General features: G+C 44.5%; 1 protein-coding gene across 2 annotated transcripts in view; it reads left to right on the forward strand.

Moving 5' to 3' along the window:
* Nucleotides 1-749: 749 nt before the first annotated feature.
* The window catches only part of Pcsk6 (proprotein convertase subtilisin/kexin type 6), a 199,942-nt gene continuing 174,830 nt past the window's right edge, over nt 750-25,861 (forward strand). For both annotated transcript variants that reach the window (XM_046435863.2, XM_046435867.2), the window contains exon 1: nt 750-1,046. In XM_046435863.2, the coding sequence (XP_046291819.1) occupies nt 750-1,046 (297 nt within the window). The remainder of the gene's footprint in view (nt 1,047-25,861) is intronic.

Raw genomic sequence — 25,861 nt, forward strand, 5'->3', positions numbered from 1 at the left:
GATGGAGTGCCTACTCATCAAGGACAATAACTTGCCCAAGATCACACAGATGCTCCCTGGTCAGTCTGGAGATTCATCAGAACAGTCTGCCTCTCTAGGTGAGTTCTATAAACTAGTTGAATGCAGCTAATAGGCCTATGCCTTTGCCCAATTCAATGTGCCCCTTCAATCAGGCCGGGTCCTGGGACACCTCAGTGCTTTCGGGGAAGCCTTTTTCGTAGGATCCTGCACACCGGCAGGCAAGCCCACTCTCCGGTGGTCAGGTGGGCAAGGCTGCCTGGCCTAGGGGAACCACAGCCAGGTGAGTTCTGCCTCCCGGTACGCGATCCCTGGGAAGGCATCAGCGGAAACTCCTTGGGGAATGGGGAACTCACCTGAGATGTCCCAAAGACCTTACTGGCTCGCAGCAGAACTCGCGGGGACAAGGCTTCCGCTCAGGGCAGACCTGTGTGCTTAGAGCCCCAAAAGTCTGCGGAGAAGTTCCCCCGGTGGGGGGCGTTTCGGGCCTCCTCTGCGCCCAGCCCCGGGACTGGACGCAGGCTCCGGCGCCCGGCCGAACGAGCGAGGGCCCAGGGGCGCCACCGGGCCGCGCGGGCGGGAACGCGCCGCGGCCGCCTCCTCCTCCCTCGCTCCCGCCCGCGGCGGCGACGGCGGCGGCGGCGCTTCCCCGGCGCGGAGCGGCTTTAAAAGGCGGCACCCCACCCCCCGGCGCACTCGCCGCTCGGGCGCCGCGCGAGCCTGCCGCTGCCATGCCTCCGCGCGCGCCGCCTGCGCCCGGGCCCCGGCCGCCGCCCCGGGCCACCGCCACCGCCGCCGCCGCGGGCGCAGGGGGCGCAGGGGGCGCAAGGGGAGCCGACGGACCAGGGCTCCGGCCGCTCGCACTGCGCCCCTGGCGCTGGCTGCTGCTGCTCGCGCTGCCCGCCGCCTGCTCCGCGCCGCCGCCGCCGCGTCCCGTCTACACCAACCACTGGGCAGTGCAAGTGCTGGGCGGCCCCGCCGCCGCGGACCGCGTGGCCGCCGCGCACGGCTACCTCAACTTGGGCCAGGTGAGTGCGGCCAGCCCAGCGCGCCGAAAACTTTCCCGGCGGCCGGCGGGCACGCGCGAAGGGGCGCCTCTGTCGCCTGCCCGGCCCGTGGCGCCGCGTGGGAAGGCGTCCGGGACGGCTTGGCCGGCTTGTTTGGGAGGGTGGTGGGGGCGTCCCGCCGGGAGTCGCCCGGGAGTGCGGCGCGTGGGACACCCTGCGGAGAGGACCAGGTGGCTCGGGTAAGCTGCCCATGCAATCCGGCAGAGCTGGACGCGGGTTCCCTGGCAGTGCCGCCCAGCTCTGGCGCTCGGGAGTGTCGCCTCGGAAGCGGGCCCGGCACGGACACCTGCCCGTCAGAGCAGCACTAGGGAGCTCTCTGGAGCGTCGCACTCTGCTCACCCGCGCTGTCTTCATTGCCCACCCAGCCAGCCCTTTATGGCCTTCCAGTCCCAGTTCCTCCGCTCGGACCCCCTGCCCTCGACGGGCGGCGCGGGACTCTGGGCCTGGTGCTCGCGCTCCGGAGGCCAGTCGCTCAGTAGGTGTCATGCGCGTGGCCGGGCGTCCCTCGGGGACTCGCTTTCCCTGTATCCGCGAGCTCTGGGAGGCAGGGTGTCCTGGTACCTGCGCGGGAGCCACGTCTCTTTCAGGAAGATTTCCCGGGCAGTGTAAGACCCAGTAGCATAGCCCGGGGGTTGGAGGCGGGGCTGGGGGCTGCGGGTCAAACCTTTCTAAGCCCAGAGAGTTGTTTTGTTTTTGCTATCTGCCTGCATTCTAGCTGTGTGACCTTAGGGAAGTCATTTCCCTGACTTGAGCATACGCTTAGGGATGGTGACAGTGCACACTGAATGCAGGTACTGGAACTAACCAATGTTGTTTGGAAGACCCAGTGTTTGGAAGTAACGTTGTTCAGAGAGGTAGAAGCACCCCTGCCCTCAGCCTCAAGCTATCCCTATCTTCATTTAGTAAGAAAGGCTGAGCCTTGGGCAGGAAGGCTGCATAGCTCCTCAGGACTCTCAAGGCAGTCCCCCTTTTTACTGTTGTAACCCCACAAAAGGCTGATGGAGTGGGCTGATCCGAATTTATGGCCCGTGGAGGACCTCAGCAGGCTGAAGTGTGCAGTCCCACCAGGGGACCGCTCAGTGCAGTTAACAAATATAGGAACTCCACACTCAAGATGAGCAAGTGAAGTGACAAGGAAAGTGCTTCATAACTCCAACTTGGTGCCAGGCCGTGTTAAATTTAGTTTCATCATTAACCATGACAAAAACCAGCAAAGTGTGGTGCAACCCTGATCTAACATTTCTCCCTCATCCCAAGTTGGGTGTTGATACTGCTATTGTGGAGTATAAGACCTCTTGGAAGGGTAGATTCTGCCTTTTCAAGTTAACTTCACAAGGTGGTTCAGAGTTTTATCTGAAAAAACATACTCACATCTTTTGTATGTCTTTAAAAAAAATTTTTTTTTGGCCCCTCAGGTCTCCTCAAATAGCCTGTGATGTAAGATTTTGCCTTGGGTAGCACTGTCTGTTTCTTTCTATAGCTGTCACATCTCCCTGGCTGATTGTCCAGGCTGTAGAAGGCACTCCTCCTGTTTGCTTAAGGGCTCTGGGTGCTCCTGCCACACTCTGCTGCTCTGCCCAGGTGGCCTAGCAATTTGTCTTCAGCTACAAGTGACTCTTAAACTGCATGGTAAATTACAAAGTGCTTGGATTTTGGGTTCCCATAATTAAAAGAGAAGAGGGGAGCTGAAGTTGAACTATAACTTCTTGGATATTGCAAGAGACAGGAAGAGAGGTGCAGTCAACCCTCCCTTGAAATTTCTGTCCCCAGAAATAAAACTGTCCAGCCCCTCCCTGATCATGCAAGGCCTTTGAATCAACTGTTAGATTAAGTTGCTTTCTCATAAAGTCTGCTCTCTTGATTTTGCCTGTGGGTGAGAAGGGTCCCCGCCTGCATGTAACCCTGTACTCAGAACATTCCAAGGTGTCTCTGAGGGTTTCCCCAGCTCTGCTCAGTGCAGTCAAGGTGGACTCTTACAGTCTGGTCACTCAGCTTGGTAGGCAGGCATGGTGTTGGTGGGGTCACTGGGACATTCACAAACTGAAAGATTACTTTGTTGGAGATAGGAACTGTCTCAAAGGCCTGGGCATGATTACTCAAGGGAGGCCTATTACTCTTTATTCCCATACTGGCTTTCTGTCCCCACCTCTAAGTGCACTGCTAATGTGGAAAAGGCCTGGAGCTTTCCAACCTCTACCCACTCAATAAGAACTCTTTAAAAAGCTTATTGCTTTTTTTCAACCAGGAGAATTTGTGACTCATAAATAAGATGTAGATGTTATTACCTTTGATTTATAGATGAGTAAATGGGGGTAAAGCAAGGGAGGGAAGCTGTTTGTGTTCACATGGTAAGCCTGTGTCACCTCTGACAATTGCACTCCCTGCTCTTTTTCTCTTGCTGTATTCTTTGGTCTGAGATCTCCTTTGTGTGACTTTCCAAATCCTTGATGAGCAATTAGCATTATGCTCTGTACCTGCCTGAATCACAGCACTGGTTTCCCCTCCATCATTGTGGCTGTGCTCTGAGTTCTTGCTTGACTATTTTACACAACTGGTAATCTGACTCAGTTTATCTAACATGGTCCAAAGGTAATTTAGACCAGTGGTTATTCACTTTTTTTTTGAATCATAGATCTTTTTCAGAGTCTGATACAGTCTCTGGATCTTTCCCATTAAAAAATGCATCGTGGAGCTGGGGTTGTGGCTCAGTGGTAGAGAGCTGGCCTAGCATGTGAGAGGCCCTGGGTTCTATCCTTTAGCACCACATAAAAAATAAATAAAATAAAAGTATGAAGTCCAACCGCAACTAAAAAATAAATATTAAAAAATATGCATCACTCAGAAATAAGGCAAGCTAGCTACTCTTTGCCCCCTCTAGCCAACATTCCATATAATGCCAAAAAATAGGGTGGGGAGAAAAAAAAAACAGGAATAAAAATTTGGAAGAGTCAAATGTCATTATTGACAGATCACATAACTAAACTACTTGGATAATCCAAAGAAATATAAAGATTAACTATTAGAACTAAAAGGAAAGTTGAGTGTGCTGCTAGATCAACAAGAGCTACCTGTATAACAGCAACTTTTATCTGAGAAGATAAAACAAATTGTAATTAATTTTAGTATAAAAGCTATAAGATACTTAGGAATAAATCTAAAATAAAAGGAGACTTATGGAGAAATCTTAATTAAAAAAGAAATCTTTAAGCTTTAATGTTGCTAGTGATAGAACCCAGAGCCTTGTGCATGCAAGGCATGCACTCTACCACTCAGCTACATTCCCAGCCCCTGAAAATTACAAAACATTTAAAGGAAAGATTAAGGGTAAAAAAAGAGATGCATTATGTTCATGTATGGAAGGATTAAATATCATAGTTACTCCTAAATTAATCTGTTAATTCAGTGTAATTCTGTTTAAGACCCAACTGGATTACATGTGGAATATGAAATCCACCGAGGAACTTTAGAAATCATATGGAAACATGAGGTCTAAGAGTATCTCAAACAAGTATGAGAAAGAAGAGCAAGAAGGGAAGCTCTGGCAATCCTAGCAGTTCAGCACTGGCCCAGTGATTGTCCAGCCCCTTAGTGGAATGGACTCAACCAAGCATGTAGGGGAACCTGTATATGTGAGCAGAAGTATTACAAAGGGATGGGAAAACATGGACCACTTATTTAATGGTGCTGGGAGAACCAACTCTCCACATGGAGAAACAATTGGATTCTCACCTCACACTCCACAACAGTAAATTCCAGATAGTGTTAAAAGGCCTGAAAGAAGCTAATACAAAAAGGAAAGGATTGATACATTAAAATAAAAATTCTATATAAATAAGGACATCCTAACAATTAAAAACCAGTCATAGACCAGGAAAAGTATTATAACAAACCAATTAATGCATAAGGTATTTTAAAAATTATAAGTCAGTGTGGAAAAGAGAAATGTCAGGTAAAGTGTGGAAGTAAATGAAGAGAGAATTCAAAAGAGGTGATCCAAATGGCCAATAAGCAGAAAAGATGCTCAGCCTCACTGGGAGTTATGGCAGCACAACAGCTTAAGGCAATAACGAGATACTATTTCACATCTATCAGATTGGCAAACATGTAAAGGCATTAGCATCAAGAGTTGGCAAGAATGTAGAGCAACGAGAACTTTCAGTTGCTGCTGGTGGAATTAGTATAAGTACTGAGGAGAGCATTTTGGCTTCTATGGCAAGGCTGCATTGTGCCTGTAAGTCCTCATCTAAGCTCATACTGGACAGACTCTTGCACACATGCATAGGGAACCTGATATAGGAATGTGCTTTCAGGAATTTCTTAAGAAGGGAAAAACAACCTAAATACACACCAGCCGAAGAATGGAGAAATAAAAGTCACACCATGGAACACTATACAGTGGTTATAGATGAATAAACCAAGATATATATCTGTCGGGTTTCTGTTCGCGACTAAAAGGCTCAGGGGTCATTCCAGGTGAACTGGGCTAATTGGGCTGCACGAAATAACCACAAAGAGACACAAATACCTTTTTCTTTGGGGTCACTGTGACGGCTCCTCTGATCTTAAGGGTCCGCAGGAAGAGAGAGAGAGAGAGAGAGAGAGAGAGAGAGAGAGCGAGCGAGAGAGCACTGGCTGACCCCTTTTATTGGGGAGAAGCTATTCAATGAGGCAAGGGGTCAGGTTTCAGGGGACTGAGTCTATCTTCATGATGTCCACTGTCAGCAGATTGACTGACATGTAGGTAGGCCACACACAAGGGCACAGTAAGAGAAGGGGACACACACAAGGCACTTCCATGAAACATTCTATCCTAAACAGGGCAAAGGGTTATATTACAAAGAACAGGTGAGCATAGCTCCACCCATGGGGCTGTAGGAAGTCACGCCCAGGCATAAAGACACAGTCACTGGAACACTAGAAGAGCGGGGCAGTCTAGCAGCATGGGTGCCTGATGCCACATCGCTCAGCAGGGGAGTTAACTCAGTCACTCGCGAGGTTTGTCTCCCACATATATCTACATGGATAAATTTCAGAAAGAATGTTGAGTTAAAAAAGGAAGTTGCAGATGTACTATGTAATGGTATTTATGCAAACTTTAAAAAATCCACAAAACAATAGTGTAATATTTATGGATGCTAACAGATGTAGTAAAAGTTTAGAAGCATGGGTTGCAAGGATACCCATCAACTTGTAGTTGGTAGTAGCCTCTGAGAAAAGAAAGAGGGAAAAGAAGCTGGGGGAAAAGATGTCAAAATTGACCTGCATTGTTCTCATTCATGATATACACGTGCATTCCCTCCATGTCCTTGGGTTTCTTGTTCCTGGCCTTAACCAACCCTGGATTGAAAGTGTCTGGGGGGGAAAAATGCATCTGAACTAAAGATGTACAGACTTTTTGTCTTATCTTTGTTTCCTATGCAATAAGGTATTACAACTACTTGCATAGCATTTACATTATTTTGGGATTATATGTCCTCTAGAGATGGTTTTAAAGTATGTACAAGGATGTGTGTAGGGTCAATGCAATTACTATATCATTTTATATAAAGGATTTGAACATCTGTGGATTTTGTTATCTGAAGGAATCCTAGAGCCAGTCCCCTATGAATATTAAGGTACAGTGCATGCAAATATGCATATACAAAATTGCATTTAGACATTCTATACTTTCTTCATATCAGAAAACATTACATATGAGAATTAATACATGTGCATACACACATGCTTATATATGTACACATACATGTATTGACATGTACATTACACACATACACACCTATATACAAATAAAATGTTGAAAGTGTAAAAAAATGTACATTATACATATATGCCATGGTGTTCCTGGACCACTTGAATCACATCTGTAGATGCACAGGTGCCTTTGGACCCAGATTGAGCATTCCCTGCTTTCGGCCTCTCAGCCTGGGCTGATCTGCTTATCAAGGAATGGTGACCTGGAGAAACAGAATGCCTGGCTGCAGATCATGTGGCTTTTTGGACAGAGCTGCACCCAGGACCCAGGAACCATGGCTCCCAGCTCTTGTCCTTCCCTTCTATCAGATTCCCTTCTCTTTTGACTCATCTCTTGGCTGGGGGGAGGGGTGTCATTCCAACCCATGTGCATAGTTGCCTTTGACATTGATGACTCTGAGAAAAGTTAAGTTGTTTATGTAAAGAGAGCAAGATACTCTCTACACCCTGAATCACAGCACTCAGCATCTGCAGCTTTGGGAAGTGATGCTTATCTGAAGGGTGACACTTAGACACCCTACTTCCCCTTGGATTTTTGCTTTGCCCGGGGTATTGAGCTAATTTGTTGGTTCTGTGTCTGAACATAAAAAGGCAGGCTGGCTGCCAGGGCCCTAAAAGATCTAAGAGCCTTAAATGATTTTGAACTTGCCTTAAATAGTTTTCTTAAAATAGCTGCTGAGCAGTTTGTACCTGGCCCAGAATTTCAGGTGGACCTGTGGAATTCATTTGTCAGCGGAGGAAAATTGTCATGATGCGGACAGCTTGTTCTCACAATGAAAAACCAGCTGAGGCCTTAACCAGGTGTTAGAATAATGTCCAGAATGTGTTCCAGCGAGAGTGTCAGGGGCTTGATAGGGACAAGGGGAAGCCCAGAATAGCAGTCACCTGTGACTAATTCTTGAATGTTCTTGGTGTTATGTGCTCTGAGCCAAGAGCCATGTGCATGGCTGGCCTGGGAGAGGTCCTGGGTGTGAACTGGGGGACACAGACAAGATTATGATTTTGAAGCTGCTTGTGTAATACCCTCTCATTTGGCATTTTTACTCAGTTGGTCACATATTTAAGCAGACAGGATTTAATTGAGTGGACTGCCCTCCTGAGTCATTGGGACTAGGGTGGAGAGTGGTAATGAAAGCTGAACTAGGTGTAGTATGTGGAGCTAGGAAGGCCCCAGAAGGCAGTGTTTGTCCAAAGGCAGACCCAGAATTAAGCCTGAGCACATGTTCCAGCTGACTGGTCCTTGGGAAGGGGTTGAGTTTCTCTAGGTAAAAACCAAGGGAGCAAATCTGAAATACTGAGCTGTTCACAGGGTCAGTGAGACTGGACTCATCAAGACCCCTTTCTGCCCTTGCAGTTTGAGTGGCCACAGGTCCATAAGGCTGACAAGACTCTGTTCTCCAGTGTCCACCAACTCCCTGCCATCCTGGGAACATCCTGAGCTCTTTTCCACATAGATTTTTCCATCCAAAAAGTAATTCCATGAATCCTCTCCAGTCCAGTCCAGGCTGCAGATGCCTCTCCCCTCCTCCTTCAAGTACCCTGCACATAATGTGCTTCTGAGTACTTATCCTCAGTCCCTGTGTCACTCCTGGCTCACAGGATCTGTGTCTGGTCTTGGCACTGACCAGAAGCCCAGACGTGTGCTTGCCCAGCTGATGTTTCTCACGTAAGTGCTCTTACTCAGGGAGCCTGTACCAACCCTGCAGGGAGGTGTCACCAGACTATTTAATGGTAATGAGGCCTTAGGTCCAACTGGGTTCTGACAAGCTGGTGACTGATAGGCTCCAAACCCGCACCCTCCAACTTGTCTTCTACCTTCATCACCTTTGACAGATGGGTCTTTCTCCTGCTTCTGAGTGAAGGGCCAGCCATCCAACAACTGGAAGCCTTTCAGCTCCTACTGGAATGAACAAATGAATGACAAATGGACCCTATCAGCCAGTCTTTCTTCTTCCTTCCACCTGGCACACACATGCACAGGTGCACACACACACACACATACACACACACACACACAGTGCTGCACATTATGCTAGCATTATTCTGTCTGGCTTCTTATCAGCACTGAAACGTACATCTCTCCAATTACATAGAAAACATAAACTCATGTAAGAAAATAGTTTTCTTAAGGGCCTCAGTTGTCCCTTAATATTTTTCAAGTTAACTCCTTCATTCCCAAATTGGGAAAAATCTTTTCATGTAGACATTAGTTGATGACTTGGGTTAATGCATTGGCAGCTTAAATAGTGCCATTGGTGGGAGAGTGAGTGCCCTTGCATTTTTCCTCGCTACCTTTTCCTCACGAACTTTACTGACTATTGAGAGTAAAAGAAGAAACATTTAAACCTTTCCTTATCTTTGTAAAAGTGGCACATGCTTCTGAAGTTATTAAATACTTCAGGAAACAAACTGAAAGAATTGAATATAGCAGGGTAACTGCATGGACCATTGTTCTGCATTAGTACCCATTAACTGTTAATTCGTGATTTTTTTTTATTTTTTCTAAAAACACTATCTTTGTACAGATTCTAACAAAATGTGACACCATTAGATACTTTAAAAAGCTCTTGGTATTCAGAATGTTCTATGTATTGAACAAGCTGTAACTCAGGAAAATAAACACCTTTCTCATTGTTTGCCAACCCCCGCCCCCCCCCCAAAAAAAAAAAGAAAGAAAGAAAACATAAACTCAACCCATCTGGTCCTCCTAGAATGATGTCACACTCAGTTACTGAAAACACACATTATCAACCACACTGATTGCCCTTTACTGCAAACCTCCTTCTGTGCGGGTCCCTGTCTCCAGAGAGGGATCCCCTGACCTGGTGCTTGAGACAGAGGCCTGGAATCCATCATTACCTCCACCTGCTCCAGTCATCCCATCTGGCCTATGATTAAACCTGTCTTATCTATCATTCTCCTGGTTCTTGGGTCCCCTGCTTCTCTGTGCCGCTGTCCAGTGCAGGCTGGGTCCTTGTCTTACCTATTTCACTGCTGTGACTAATGGACCTCACCAGAACAATTTTAGGGGAGGAAATGTTTATTTGAGGGCTCATGATTTCAGAGGTCCTAGTCTATAAAAGGCCAGCTCCATTACTCAGGGCTTGAGGTGAGGCAGAACCTCATGGTGGAAGAGTGTAGCAGAGGGAAGCAGCTCACATGGTGATTGGAAAGCAGAGAGAGACTCTACTGGTCAGATACAAATATACATCCCAAAGCCATGCCCCAATTCTACCTCTTCCAGCTATACCCCACCTGCCTCCAGTTACCAGTTAATCCCATTAGGTATGAATTACTTATTAGGTTAAGGCTGTGCCCCAATCATTTTTCCTCCAAATCTTCTTGCATCATCTCACAAATGAGCTTTTAGGGGATGCCAATCTAAACCCTAATAGTCTTCTTGCCTCCCACCTGCCTGCATTGCTTCCGGGCCTCTTGCTGTACCCCAATCTTTCTACCCCAGTCCCAGCCCCAACTCTGCTGAACCCTGTTCTTCGTGCTCTTGCTTCCTTTTAGGCTTTCTTATTCTGTTCTTTCTGCCCAGTGGGGTTTTTCCCCATCCACCTGGTTATCCCTCCTTCCTGGCTCAGTGCCATCATCAGATCCATCAGTGGGCCTCCCTTGATTTCCCCAGCCTAGTGGATGTGCCCTTCTGAGCTCCCCAGCCCCTGTCACCCTTTTATTTATGGCCTGCTGGCTTGTCTGTTCTGCCATTGGACTTTGGGCTTCTTGGGTGAGTCAGTCCAAAGTTGGTCCTCTGGCTGCTCACTATGATCAGTTCCAATTCTGCCACCTCCATGATGGCTGCGAAGTTACACCAGGGCAGTCTGTGGCCACGGGACATGCATGCATTTATTAAGCTAGTGTTTGTTGTATACTCTCCCTTGGTGATCTTTGTGAAGAAGCATGGTCAAGCTCCTGCTCTTGCAGGTTAATTACCGAAACAACTCTACCACTGCCTTTTAATCTTAATTCCTTGTTTTTTGAAGTCATTCAGTGACTGATCCCTCCTGGTGGGTGTACCTGTGACACCTCCTTTACTTCTGGGTCAGGTCAGCTGCACGCAGAGCCAGTAATCCCATGGACCCTGGCACTGTTCCGGAGCCTACTATATATGCTTTTAGGATAGATGACTCCTGTCATCCTGTCCGATCATGGGTCTTCCTGATGTCATCATGACTCTGCTATTTGAGAATTTTGAAGCCCCAGTGGCAGGCATAAGTCCCCTGTCCAGTCCTGCGAGAAACGAGGATGAATAGCCATCAGCTGTCGGGAGCCTCATGCTCTGTGGGATGGGATTGGCAGCCTTGGGTGACCATGGTAACCAGCCCATCAATGCCCTCAGTGTCGAGATGGTGGCACTGCAGAGAGGAAGAAATAGTCTCATTGTCTCCCCCTTGGCCGCTTGGACACAAACAAGCCGCACCCCGCAGGGCCCCGCAGCCTGGCCAGACGTGCAGCTCTGCTGTGCTGTGCACAGTTCCCCTTGCTGAATTGGGCCAGGAAGGGGCTGTCAATGTCAGTTCTTTGACCCTCCTTGGGGCCTCTTAAGTTTCTGCCAGGAGCTGACATCACTTTTTCAGAGTTCTTGTTGGGTGAAGCCATCTTCTTAGTGGGAAGAAACAGCCACAATGGATCAGCCTCCTGAAGCTCAGAGTGGTCAGCCAGGTTGCTTCCACTATGAAGATAAGTAAATCAGTGACTGATGTTAGTGCTTGTGTTTTTGCAAGGAACCTTAATTTCTAAACTTTCCCCCTTTGGTTTGAAAACATCCTGGTGACAACTCTGAGAAATGATCAAGAAGAGCCAGCTTCTTGCCCACAGAGGCCCAAGTCCACCTCAGCAATCTTTACCAGACTCTCCTCCAGGTGCAGAATGAAGGAGGGCAGTGGAAGGGGAGGAGGGGCTGCCCTCTTGTCAGATAAGGGCCCTCTCTGCAGAGGCCAGGCCTGTCACTCTCCCTAGCCCACAACCACAGCCCAGAATGGACCTGCCCTCTTGCACTCTGGTAACACCCTGATTACTGCCACTCTGTTTTCCCTGCCTCCCTTCCGGGCCATTTCCCACACTGCCACAAGAAGGTCCTTCAGTGTCATAAGCCTCATGCTGTCCTCTGACTGCTTTAAAATCAGCAGAAGCTCCTGCTCAGCAGAGCACAATACGTTCAGCTGTTTGTGAGCAAGCTGTCCCTCCCTCCTGCTCCATCCTCAACCCCAAAGGCCTCATTTTTACTACATTCTACAGCTATTCCAGACCTTTGGTGTTCTAGAAACTCCCTGTATGCATTTTCTTTCTTTCATGCTTGCTATTTGTTATTGTTTTAACCTAGGTACCCATTCCCCATACAGTTTACCTGGAGAACCCTGCTCTCCTTCAGAATTAGCTAAAGTGATCTTTCATGACCTTTCTGCTGCTCAGCAGGGCTGGCAGTGTCCTCCCAGAGCTCCTTGAAAGGACTAGACCCTGGAATGCAAGGGTATCTGTCTCCCCACTAGACCACAGCATCTTGTGGTCAGTGTTTTTACTCTACTCATCTGGATTTTCTTGGGCCCTAACATGATTCCCGGGAATAGAAGTTTTAGTGAACAAGACACCTTTAGAAATTTTTTTTTAGAAGGGAGTACTAGGGATTGAACCCAGGGGTGCTTAACCAACTGAGGCACATCCCCAGCCCTCTTTATTTTTTGAGACAAGGTTTCACTAAGTTGCTTAGGGCCTCACTAAATAGGTGAGGCTGGCTTTGAACTTGCAATCCTCCTGCCTCATCCTCTCGAGTTGCTTGAATTATAGACGTGTGCCACTCTAGAAATTTTTATATGAGGACTTGTGATTTCTTGATTCTACTCATCAAAGGTAAATGATCCTCAGAGCATGAGTAAAGGGAACATGTTGACTTTATTATCTCCCCTTCTGCTGAGCTCCAGGAGATTTCTGAGTGGCAGGCATTTGGATGTTTCCTTATAGTCAAATCACTTGAGTTTTTCCTACCCACTGACATTTCCTGGAACATTATCATTGGGCAGCATTTTCCCTAGCACTAGGTCTTATTGAGTGATCTTTCAGGGTCTCCTTCACTTGCAGGGCTTTGCAAATCAGATCTTTAGTCATCTATACCACATGACTGCTCCAGGGCAGAACTGGCAAATCTGGCAGAACCCACAATTCTGGACTAGTGTTCTCTATAAATGGGCAGTAAGCCCCTTGCTCCTAGGTGGGCAGAAGAGTAGGAAGAGAGGAAACCAACAAGAAAACCAGACTGGGGAAGCCCAAGAAGGGGAAATGTAGATAGTAAAGGAGAGGGTAGAAAAGCAGGCATAGACTTGTCCCAGGGCCTTAGTAGGAGTCTTTTCTGTGAAGTTTAGTCTGTAAAGAAGAAGCCAAGTCCTTGGAGCAAATAGCCTCTCCATTCCTAGGTGTAGCTGTATTTCATCAGAATGCTATCCAGATTGGTGAGCTCCAGTATCCCCAGTGTGACTGCCACCTTAGCTCTTACATAGTCCTTACTGTCCACCAAACAGTGATAATTCCCCAAGTTCTAGTATTGAAACCCCACTACTCCTATGAGCAAACTAGGCCCAAGGACTTGAATAACTTACTAAGGTTTAGAAGGTGTCAGCTTGGTAAATGTCAGCGTGGACAACTTGAATTCATAGATAGTGTTGGTATCCTGTGTCTGCAAATTGCAGGTGGTACCTGAGCCAGTCGGGGGGCTGGAGTTGGGGTTTTCTAACTGCCTACATCAGAGAGGTACAATCCAGGCAAATGGAAGCCCGGGCAGGAAGGGTGCCCTGTGTGGTCCTCCTGATGTGACAGTAACAGGATCCTCTCTTTTATTCAAGCCTCTGGCCTGGAGCTCATTTCAAAGGCTCATCTATGCAGGAATGAAGAATGACCAGCATTTTTTTTTTTTTATCATGATGCTACAGGTTCCGACCTATGGCCTCTTTCATGATAGCCAGTGCTCTACCACTGGGCCACACCTCAGCCCTCGATCCACATTCTAGATGTTGGTTCTAAGACTCTCAAGGGCAGGGAAATGTTCTTGGATCCCCTCCTCCCAGCATACCAGAGCCCACTGTGTTTCTCACGCCCTGGGAGGAGTAGGAGAGTGGACCACTGTGGAACTGAAAATCAGAGACAGAAAGCAGAACCCAGAGGAGAGAAGAGGCCTAATGAGGACCCAAGACTGCACAGAGGATGGCACAGCCTCGTTATGAAGTTTTATATTACTTGATCTTTCTCATAATACAAAAAGAGTACATGTATGTGGAAGATTTTGGAAACACACACACACACACACACAAAAAAAATCATTCCTAATTCCACTAGCCAGAGATCATCATGGTTAAAATTTAGACCATGTCTTTTTGTTGTTTTTGTAATTCTGTCTTGAGTACATGTGTGCGTGTGAGCATGCATGCTTGTGCTCATATACAGACATCCACTCACACCTGTATATGCAGAAATGTCTTATACACATGAGATTATCCCAGTTTTCAACTTGACCCTCCCAAGCCAGCAACTGTCCTGTGGTATAATTTTTAATGGCTAATCAGTGTGCCATTGCATGGCTGGCTCAAATCTTGCTTAATCTTTCCCTGACATTTGGGTCAGTGGCTTCTTTGTGAGGCCTTGGGGAGGTGAATAGTGCTGTTGCTGGTTTGGAATGTCAGGACCTTGTAGCACCACTGCCCCGTCCCCATGATGTGCCCTGGGCCCCTGGTCATAGCAGCCTCTTCTCCCATTTTTCTGTCTCCCCATCCTATATCACTGGTCTTGCAGAGGGTCTATGATTGGGTAGTATTTTTTCAAGTCAGGATTTTAATGAGAATTATTTTTAAAAATTGCACATGTACTATATAAATACTCTCCTATTTAATTAGTTAATTAATTTATTGGTACCAGAGATTGAAACCAGGGGTGCTTAACCACTGAGCCACATCCCCAGCCCTTATTTATTTATTTATTGTAATTTAGAGATGGTCTCACTAAGTTGCTTAGGGCTCACTATGTTGCTAAGGCTGACTTTGAACTTGTGATCCTCCTGCTTCAACCTTCTCTACCCACCACACCCAGCTACATTCCCATTTTAAAGAGTTCAACTAGACTTGTACAAAGAGGAGAAATCCAGGTCTTTTCTCATCCCTTCCTCAATTTTCTCCTCCTGCAGATGTAACTTCCATTCCCACCTCAGTGTATGAGTGTCCTTTTTTGTGCCTTTAAGGATATGTGTATGTACACACATACACACATGTATAGTATTGGAGGCTTCATTTCTTACAAAACTTTGATCCAGCTAGCTTTCTTCTGCACCTAGTTTTTCTTAATCATCTTGAACATCTTTCCTTGCTGGTACATAGAGATCTACTCTATCCTTTCCAAATAGTTTTATGACATTTTTATGGACACATATGTATTTTGTCATACCATTTACCTAAGACGGTTCATTTGATTTGCTTCCAGTTATTTTTCATATAATAAACAGTGTCACAGTGATCATCCTTGTTCATGTCTCTCTGGGCACATGAGTGAGATTTTCTATAGGCTGTATTATAGCAAAAACGAGACATAATAATAAATGATGGTTGCAGACACTGGTCTGGCCCTTATTATGTGCCTGGTAATTTTCCAAGTGCTTTCCTTGTATTGGCTCATTTAAGTTTCTTACAAGACATATAAGATAGGTGTTTTTATTATCCCCATTGAGCAGATACGGAAATCAAGGCATGGAGAGGTTAAGTAACTTGTTCTTGATTACACAGCTTGCAAATGCCAGAGCCAGGATTTGGATTGAGATGGTCAGGCTCCCAAGGCTGGGGACTGCTGCATCAAAGTATATATACATGTTACATTGTATGAGGCATTAGCCGTGGCTTTCCAGGTTTGTGGTGACAATTGACACTGTCCTCAGAAGTGTATGAGTGGAGGTCATTCATTTTGGGTGGAGATAACCAATTGTTATATTTGTCAATTCTTATATTGTTTTAATTTGCTTTTTTCCTGATGACTACTAAAGTTAAATATCTCTTCATGTGTTTATTAGCCATTTTAATTATTCTCTGAATTGCTTATTTGTATTCTTTGTCCAGTTTTTCAATTGAGTTGTTTTTTAGTGATTTGTAGGTGTTCTTTCTATGTTATGACTGTTTATCCCTTGTTTTTAAGTATGTTGCAAATATTTTTCCCATCTGTCATTTTTCTTTGAACTTTGTTCAGAGGGTTTGATTGCTTGCTTATTGTTTTTTGAAGTAAAATCTGCAGTGCTGTTTGCAAGGCTCTGGGCTTGTTACTTTGTGTAATTCAGAGACAAACAGGACAGGATCCCTGTCTGCAACAGACAAGAACTCAGTCACCATTGAAGAGGAATAGGGGTGTGAAACAGAGATGGGGACATAATGTGCTTTAGGGGAGCAGAGGAGAGCAGGTTAGTTTCTGCCTAAGGGATTCAGGGAAGGCTTTGTAACCAGGGATATTTGAGCCAGACCTGAGAGTCCACCAGAATTTTTTATATAGACACAGGAGCAGCAAAGGAGGTGCCATATGGGCAGATGGATCCTGAGTATTTTCATCTGCATCCCATCAGAAAACTATTGGGAAACTAATCACCTTCCATGACTCAGTCAAGGAGAGTGTCAGGAATGGGCTGCAAGGGAACCAAAAAAGGGTCTTGAGGCACCCAGGGTCTAGCGGAGGTTGGGAGCTGCTGACCCACCTGTGGGAAGCAATAAGGACAAAATATTAGCAGAGCCTTGAGGGACCTGGAGCCGTGGAGGGTGCACCTTCCTTCTGGTGCCTCCCATTGGCCCAGATCATGTGGGCTTGAGGGCCTCACCCTTCAGGGCCTAAAGCAGGGTAGAGAGGGTGCAGACTAGCATGGCAAGAAAGGAAAGTTCTGGGGGTGTTAAGATCTCAGCAAACACCCTGATGCTATTAAGAGGGTAGGGAGTCTCATTGTTTTTATTTAGCATTTTTGAGTGCTGTTATCAAGCCTGGCATAGTGCACGCAAGATACTGAGTTTTGAAGGTGGCCTGTGCACCCCAGTGATCCCTGCCATGGTGCTACTTTTAGCTTTGCATGCGTGTTCTCCGAGGGTCACAGCAGAAGCCTGTGGTTTTGTGTCTGTTAGCCCCCACATACCTGGATCAGTGCCTCCTTGTCCCAGTCAGAGTTTACTTAGGTGTGTCTGTCTGAGGACAAATTTTAACACAGAAAAGTAAGTCCATTTTTGGCCATCATTGCACTGGGTCTAACACACATCTTGATTTTCTGCTGTTTTTTTTTTTTAACTTAAACAAACAAGCAAAAAAAAAAACTCAATTTGTGTTCTTGATAAATCCTAATTTCTGGAAAAAGGAAAGAAAGCATATTCTGTCCTTCTATCAAGGTAACTAAGACCATTAACAGCAGTTACTCTTCTTATGCATGTCTCTTTATGTGTCACTTGCAGGAATGTGACATTATTAACCCCAGATAAGAAGCTGGGTTAGTTTCAATGGCGTAAACAGGTTTTTGTACCATGAGTTTGTCTATTTAAAACCCTCATAACCCTTCAGTTTATTTTTATTTATTCATTTGTTTATTTTGCAGTGCTGGGAGGGAACTCAGGGCCTTGTGCGGTCTAGGCAAGTGTTCTGCCCCCGAGCTACACCTCCAGCCTGTAACCCTTCATTTCAGCCCAAGATGCAAAATCTGTGGGAATGGATGTTTTCCATTCCCACAAATTTCATGTCACTGGACAAAATTAACTCATTAGTGCTTCCTGGTTTTTTGTTTGTTTGTATTTGTTTTTCCAGGAACAAGGACTTCTATCTTCTGATATCTGGTCACACCGGGAACATTATAAGATCAAGTTGATGCCTTCCCACATTAAATCATCTTAGAAACCAAAAGAAACCTCAGAGGCAGATGTGAATACACTGACTGTAGCAACATCATGGGCTCACGTTGGGGAACTAGAACTCAGAAACCCACTCAAGGACCCATCCTGTCTTAGTATTCCTAGTCCAACTAAGTAAATTCAGTTGCAAAACCTCACCGTGAGAATCCACTTCCCATTTTTATTATCCCTCACAAAGAGCCCTGGGTGGATTTTCTGTTTTCTTCTGTCAGAAGTTCAGTGCAGAGAGCTACAGAAAAATCCTATCTATTTATTTTTTTGGACTCCAAGTTGGTTCTACTTTCCAGCAGTCGGTTTTCTTGAAGTAAGTCATTTACAGTGCTTTGTACTTGCCAGCCTGGGCTCGTCTTCGTGCCAGGCAGCGGCTCAGCCTCCTCCCTGAACATTGATCTCCTCAGTGTAGCCTTTCAGTGGCCAGAAGTTGCCATCGAGAGATCCTTTTCCCCCAAGGCCACAGATACTTGTGCGCTTGCTGCTGCCATTCTCCCTGCAGTGTCTGTGTTTTATTTGAATCGTGCTGTCAGATTGCATGAATAGATTGCGAGTCTCGAGGCTGGACCGTGTTTCTGCATGAACCTTGGGCGTGAAACTGATGCTCCAATGACCATTAGGAACCCTGGACACAGCCAGGAGGGAACAGTCATCTTGCCAAACTTACCCAGTCCATTTTAAATGCTGTGCCTTTGTCCAGAAGTCCGCTATCCTTGAACTCAGTTTGATTTCTTCATTAGCCTGTCACAGCAACAGATGACATGTTGACTGATGTGACCAGGCCCTCCCGGGCCAGCAGGGACTGTGCTGTGGCTTCCCTTCTTAGTCATGGGGCTTTGATGAGAGAATCAAGCCAAGTGCTTCCAGGACCAGTGTGCCTGACCTACTGATGTATTCTCAGCAGCCTGGGGTACGGCCTCTGTTTGATTTTCACCCCCAGAGCATTTTGGAGTTTCCTGGGTCATGTAACTTGTAAAATTGTTTATCATAATTTTAAGTTTCTTAGCTCTATCCATAGGCAAATAGATAAATAAATGTGATGCAGTCATACAATGAGCAATAAAGAAGAACAGGCAGACTATACACATAACAATGTGGATGAGTCTCGTGGACTTTCTACCAAGTGAAAGAAGCTGCATACTAGAGCTAGATGATTCCATTTATAGAAAGTTCTAGAACAGATGAAAACATTCTGTAGGGAAAACTAATCTATTGGGGCAGGTATTGGCTGGAAGGGTACACGGGAGACTTCTGGGATGATATCTTCTGAATCCTGGTAGGGGTTTGGGGTCACACAGGTGTATACATGTATCAAAATTCCACAGGTATAGAATGAGCATTTGCTTATTTCATCATAGGCAAATTTTACTTCAAAAGAAGAAAATCCATAAGCAAATACTTAACTCTTTGTACTGATATGTATGTTGAAGTATTTAGGAGAAGTGTACTGATACTGCAGTGTAGTTTGGAGTTCACCAGAAATATTGAATCGATGGGTGGATCAATGGAGAAGAATATGAGTGATTTCAGTGAAGATGTTAATAATTGAATAGAGTGATGGGATATATGGATGTTTGCTACACAAGCCTTTCAACTTTGCTATGTTTGAAAATTTTTCAAAACAAGATATTGGGAGGAAAAGATTGGTAGGGCCCGGGGGTGGGGGGGGGGGATGAGTTGGACTTGGGAGAAATCTCATGCTGTCTGTTCTTGGAGACATAATCACTAAGTTATGTTTAGAGATGATTAGAAGCCTTCTAGGGATTTAACAGGACAAGTAATGTCATCAAAGAAATCCCCATGGGATCTGGGTTTGGGGGCATTAACTTCAGTAGAGTCTGCTCTGGGGCCACAATGGCACCTGAAAGGATTATGTGGCTCCTGTGAGGCCCTCACTTCTTTTCTCTCTGGCAGAGAGTTTCAGCCCCAGGAGGTAGCTTCCCAAGAAATGCAAATGAGCAGAGTCCTGCAGTTGAAGGACCTTCCTGTTGAGGAGAGATAAGCCTGCTGCAGATACCCCTGGCATGCCAATGGGAGTTTGGGTTGCTTGCCTGCTAATTATCTTCTCCTTCTTGCTCTGTAGTATTTTTTTTTCCTGGCTTCAGATTTTGAATTATTGACTTTCTGTAGACTTCTCAGCCTCTTTTGATTTGTTGAAATCGAAGGGCAGGACCAGTAGCCATTCTGCACAGATTCCTAATGGGTGGGCATCCTGAGTTGGAATCCTGCCATTGTATTCCCCAGGGTTCAACCCAGATCAGAAGCAGCCAAGACACAGCAATCACACTCCTGGTAGGAGAACCTCAGCCCAAGAGGGTCTGCTGGTAAATTTAGGGCATGCTCCAGAAGTGGGGGGTGGGGAGAGAGGAGAAGAATGAAAGCATTATTCGAAGAAGCTGCTTTTATTTATAGATTCTCCTAATTCTATTAAAATGAATGCCGGAGGGATATAAAACTTGGAACACATAACACATAATAGAAATGAAAGGACGTTAAACTAAAATAGGGAACAGTGGTGAAATTAGAAGAGAGTCTTAGCACCAAGGGGAAGATGTGACATTTTTCTGAAATAAAATCATCTTAGAGAGCATTGTATGGGGAAAGTGAATTAAAATAAGGACTTGGTCAGGAGAAAACTTGGAAGGAAACATAAAATATTTCATAATGAAAAGGAGAAAGTGTTAAGCTGACTCCAGGGGAAAACAAATATGGAGATTACACTAATTACATTATAAAGACAAATAAAATGCTATTGTTGTAAAAGGAAATAAAACTAATTAAATACTTAATGTGCTTTAAGAGACGCTGGCAAAATAAAAATGTATTAAATATGATAAAATATGTAAATAGCCACAATTTGCTCACTTTGTTCCAGCAGCCAGTACAGTGCCTCACCTCCTGCATATGAAATGAGGGATTTTTGACTCCTGATCTAGGACATTGTGGGGATATGATACAAAATGAGTCCTCACTAACATTAGAAAAGCTTGAATCAAACAAGTGCTTTTAAATGAATGAACTGATGGTTGAATGAGGATTCCTTAAATTAGGAGATTAAAGCCACATATACTCAATGGGGAAAGCAGCAGAACTCCCTTCCAAGATTAAAGTCTCATGAATGAAGGCATGAACACTGTGCTTCTCTTTACTGACAGACACTTCCATTCCCTGTGCCTTAGCGTTTCTTTCTTGTTTTTTTTTTTTAAAATGGAAGTTAGTAGAGCCGCCCCCTCCCCCTGCGCCGGCAAGGTAGACGGAACTGTGACCACCCACAGAGCAGGCCCAGCGGCCTGCTGAGGGGCAGAGCCGCCCCCCACCCCCCGCGCCTGCCAGGTAGGCAGAACTGTGACCACCGACAGAAAAGGCCCAGTGGCCCTCGGAGGGGCAGAGCTGCCAACCACTCCTGCAAGGTAGGCGGGCCTGCGACCCACCGGCAGAAGAGGAGCAGCGGCCTGCTGAGAGGCAGAGCCGCCCCCTCCCCCCGCGCCTGCAAGGTAAATGGAACTGTGACCACCAACAGAACAGGCCAGACCTGCAGCCGACAGACAGAACAGGCCCAGTGGCCTGAGGAAGGGTAGAGCCGCCCCCACCCCCCGCGCCTGCAAGGTAGGCGGACCTGCGACCCACCGGCAGAGCAGGCCCAGCGGCCTGCCGGCGTGGTAGGCACATTGCCCCAATTGGAGGAGGGGCAGAGCCGCCGCCTGCACCTGCAAGGGAGACTTTGCTACTATACAAGACCAATATAAATATATAGGGGAAAAATTCAATAGCACAACAGTTTCACCAAGTAGAAAGGAACGCGAACAGTATGAAGAGACAAGGAAAGAAAGGACCACAAGCAATGCAGGTCAACTCAACGTTAGAAGAGGTAATAGCTGCAGCAGATGGAATGTCAGATAAAGAATTCAGGATATACATGCTTCAGATGATCTGGAGTCTCAAGGAAGACATCAGACAGCAAAATCAGACAATGAAAGATCACTTCAACAATGAATTACATAAACAAATCCAAGAAGCAAAAGATCAACTATACAGGGAGATAGAGGTTATAAAAAACAAACAAACAGAAATCCTAGAAATGCAGGAAGCAATAAACCAACTTAAAAACTCAATGGAGAATACTACCAGCAGAGTAGAACACTTAGAAGATAGAACATCAGACAATGAAGATAAAGTATTTCAACTTGAAAAGAACATAGACAGCTCAGCAAGACTGTTAAGAAACCATGAGCAGAACATCCAAGAAATATGGGATAACATCAAGAGACCAAATTTAAGAGTCATTGGGATATAGGAAGGGACAGAGTTTCAAACAAAAGGAATGAGCAATCTATTCAATGAAATAATACGAGAAAACTTCCCAGACTTGAAGAATGAGACAGAATCCCAAATCCTAGAAGCCTACAGGACACCGAATGTGCAAAATCATAAGAGAGCCACACCTAGACACATTATAATGAAGATGCCCAACATACAGAATAAGGAGAGAATTTTAAAAGCTACAAGAGAAAGGAAGCAGATCACATTTAGGGGTAAGCCAATCAGGATAACAGCTGATCTTTCAACACAGACTCTGAAAGCTAGAAGATCCTGGAATAACATATTTCAAACACTGAAAGAAAATGGGTTCCAACCAAGAATTGTGTTTCCAGCGAAATTAAGCTTCAGGATGGAGATGAAATTAAAACCTTCCATGATAAACAAAAGTTAAAAGAATTTGCAGCTAGAAAACCATCTCTTCAAAACATCCTTGGCAAAACATTACAGGAAGAGGAAATGGAAAATAACAATGAAAACCAACAGTGGGAGGTAGGACAGTAAAGGGGGAAAAATAATCAAAGAGGAAAACAAACCATGTTTAGTAACATAAATAAACAAATATGGCTGGAAGAACAACCCATATCTCAATAATAACCCTAAATGTTAATGGCTTAAACTCACCAATTAAGAGACACAGGCTAGTAGAATGGATCACAAAACAAGACCCAACAATATGCTGCCTACAGGAGACGCATCTGATAGGAAAAGACATACATAGGCTGAAGGTGAAAGGTTGGGAAAAATCATATCACTCATATGGACTTCGGAAACAAGCAGGAGTGTCCATACTCATATCAAATAAAATAGATTTCAAGCCAAAGTTAATCAAAAGGGATAAAGAGGGACACTACATACTGCTTAAGGGAACCATACACCAACAAGACATAACAATCATAAATATATATGCCCCAAACAATGGTGCAGCTATGTTCATCAAACAAACTCTTCTCAAGTTCAAGAGTCTAATAGACCACCATACAATAATCATGGGAGACTTCAACACACCTCTCTCGCCACTGGACAGATCTTCCAAACAAAAGTTGAATAAGGAAACTATAGAACTCAATAACACAATTAATAACCTAGACTTAATTGACATATATAGAATATACCACCCAACATCAAGCAGTTACACTTTTTTCTCAGCAGCACATGGATCCTTCTCAAAAATAGATCATATATTATGTCACAGGGCAACTCTTAGACAATATAAAGGAGTAGAGATAATACCAAGCATCCTATCTGATCATAATGGAATGGAACTGAAAATCAACGATAAAAGAAGGAAGGAAAAAGCATACATCACTTGGAGAATGAACAATAGGTTACTGAATGATCAATGGGTTATAGAAGACATCAAGGAGGAAATTAAAAAATTCTTAGAGATTAATGAAAACACAGACACAACATATCGGAATCTATGGGACACACTGAAAGAGGTTCTAAGAGGAAAATTCATTGCTTGGAGTTCATTCCTTAAACAAAGAAAAAACCAACAAATAAATGATCTCATACTTCATCTCAAAATCCTAGAAAAAGAAGAGCAAAACAACAGCAAAAGAAGTAGAAGGCAAGAAATAATTAAAATCAGAGCTGAAATTAATGAAATCGAAACAAAAGAAACAATTGAAAAAATTGACAAAACTAAAAGTTGGTTCTTTGAAAAAATAAACAAAATCGACAGACCCTTAGCCATGCTAGCGAAGAGAAGAAGAGAGAGAACTCAAATTACTAGCATACGGGATGAAAAAGGCAATATCACAACAGACACTTCAGAAATACAGAAAATAATCAAAAATTATTTTGAATCCTTATACTCCAATAAATTAGAAGATAGTGAAGTCATAGATAAATTTCTTAAGTCATATGATCTGCCCAGATTGAGTCAGGAGGATATAGACAACCTAAACAGACCAATATCAATTGAGGAAATAGAAGAAACCATCAAAAGACTACCAACTAGGAAAAGCCCAGGACCGGATGGGTATACAGCAGAGTTTTACAAAACCTTTAAAGAGGAACTAATACCAATACTTTTCAAGCTACTTCAGGAAATATAAAAAGAGGGAGAACTTCCAAATTCATTTTATGAGGCCAACATCACCCTGATACCTAAACCAGACAAAGACACTTCAAAGAAAGAAAACTACAGACCAATATCTCTAATGAACCTAGATGCAAAAATCCTCAATAAAATTCTGGCGAATCGGATACAAAAACATATCAAAAAAATTGTGCACCATGATCAAGTAGGATTCATCCCTGGGATGCAAGGCTGGTTCAATATATGGAAATCAATAAATGTTATTCAACACATCGATAGACTTAAAAATAAGAACCATATGATCATCTCGATAGATGTGGAAAAAGCATTCGACAAAGTACAGCATCCCTTTATGTTCAAAACTCTAGAAAAACTAGGGATAACAGGAACATACCTCAATATTGTAAAAGCAATCTATGCTAAGCCTCAGGCTAGCATCATTCTGAATGGAGAAAAATTGAAGGCATTCCCTCTAAAATCTGGAACAAGACAGGGATGCCCTCTCTCACCACTTCTGTTCAACATAGTTCTCGAAACACTGGCCAGAGCAATTAGACAGATGAAAGAAATTAAAGGCATAAAAATAGGAAAAGAAGAACATAAATTATCACTATTTGCAGGTGACATGATTCTATATCTAGCAGACCCAAAAGGGTCTACAAAGAAACTATTAGAGCTAATAAATGAATTCAGCAAAGTGGCAGGATATAAAATCAACACGCATAAATCAAAGGCATTCCTGTATATCAGCGACAAATCCTCTGAAATGGAAATGAGGACAACCACTCCATTCATAATATCTTCAAAAAAAAATAAAATACTTGGGAATCAACCTAACAAAAGAGGTGAAAGACTTATACAATGAAAACTACAGAACCCTAAAGAGAGAAATAGAAGAAGATCTTAGAAGATGGAAAAATATACCCTGTTCATGGATAGGCAGAACTAACATCATCAAAATGGCGATAGTACCAAAAGTTCTCTATAGGTTTAATGCAATGCCAATCAAAATCCCAACGGCATTTCTTGTAGAAATAGAGAAAGCAATCATGAAATTCATACGGAAAAATAAACGACCCAGAATAGCAAAAATAATGCTAAGCAGGAAGTGTGAATCAGGTGGTATAGCGATACCAGACTTCAAACTATACTACAGAGCAATAGTAACAAAAACAGCATGGTACCGGTACCAAAACAGGCGGGTGGACCAATGGTACAGAATAGAGGACACAGAAACCAATCCACAAAACTACAACTATCTTATATTTGATAAAGGGGCTAAAAGCATGCAATGGAGGAAGGATAGCATCTTCAACAAATGGTGCTGGGAAAACTGGAAATCCATATGCAACAAAATGAAACTGAGTCCCTTTCTCTCGCCATGCACAAAAGTGAATTCAAAATGGATCAAGGAGCTTGATATCAAATCAGAGACACGCCGTCTGATAGAAGAAAAAGTTGGCTACGATCTACATTCGGTGGGGTCGGGCTCCAAATTCCTCAATAGGACACCCATAGCACAAAAGTTAATAACTAGAATCAACAAATGGGACTTACTCAAACTAAAAAGTTTTTTTCTCAGCAAAAGAAACAATAAGAGAGGTAAATAGAGAGCCTACATCCTGGGAACAAATCTTTACTCCTCACATTTCAGATAGAGCCCTAATATCCAGAGTATACAAAGAACTCAAAAAATTAGACAATAAGAGAACAAACAACCCAATCAACAAATGGGCCAAGGACCTGAACAGACACTTCTCAGAGGAGGACAT

This window comes from Marmota monax, unplaced genomic scaffold (assembly GCF_021218885.2).
Source record: "Marmota monax isolate L192 unplaced genomic scaffold, Marmota_monax_Labrador192_F-V1.1 WCK01_AAM20220418_F8-fsc00005, whole genome shotgun sequence".
Classification (NCBI taxonomy): Eukaryota; Metazoa; Chordata; class Mammalia; order Rodentia; family Sciuridae; genus Marmota; species Marmota monax.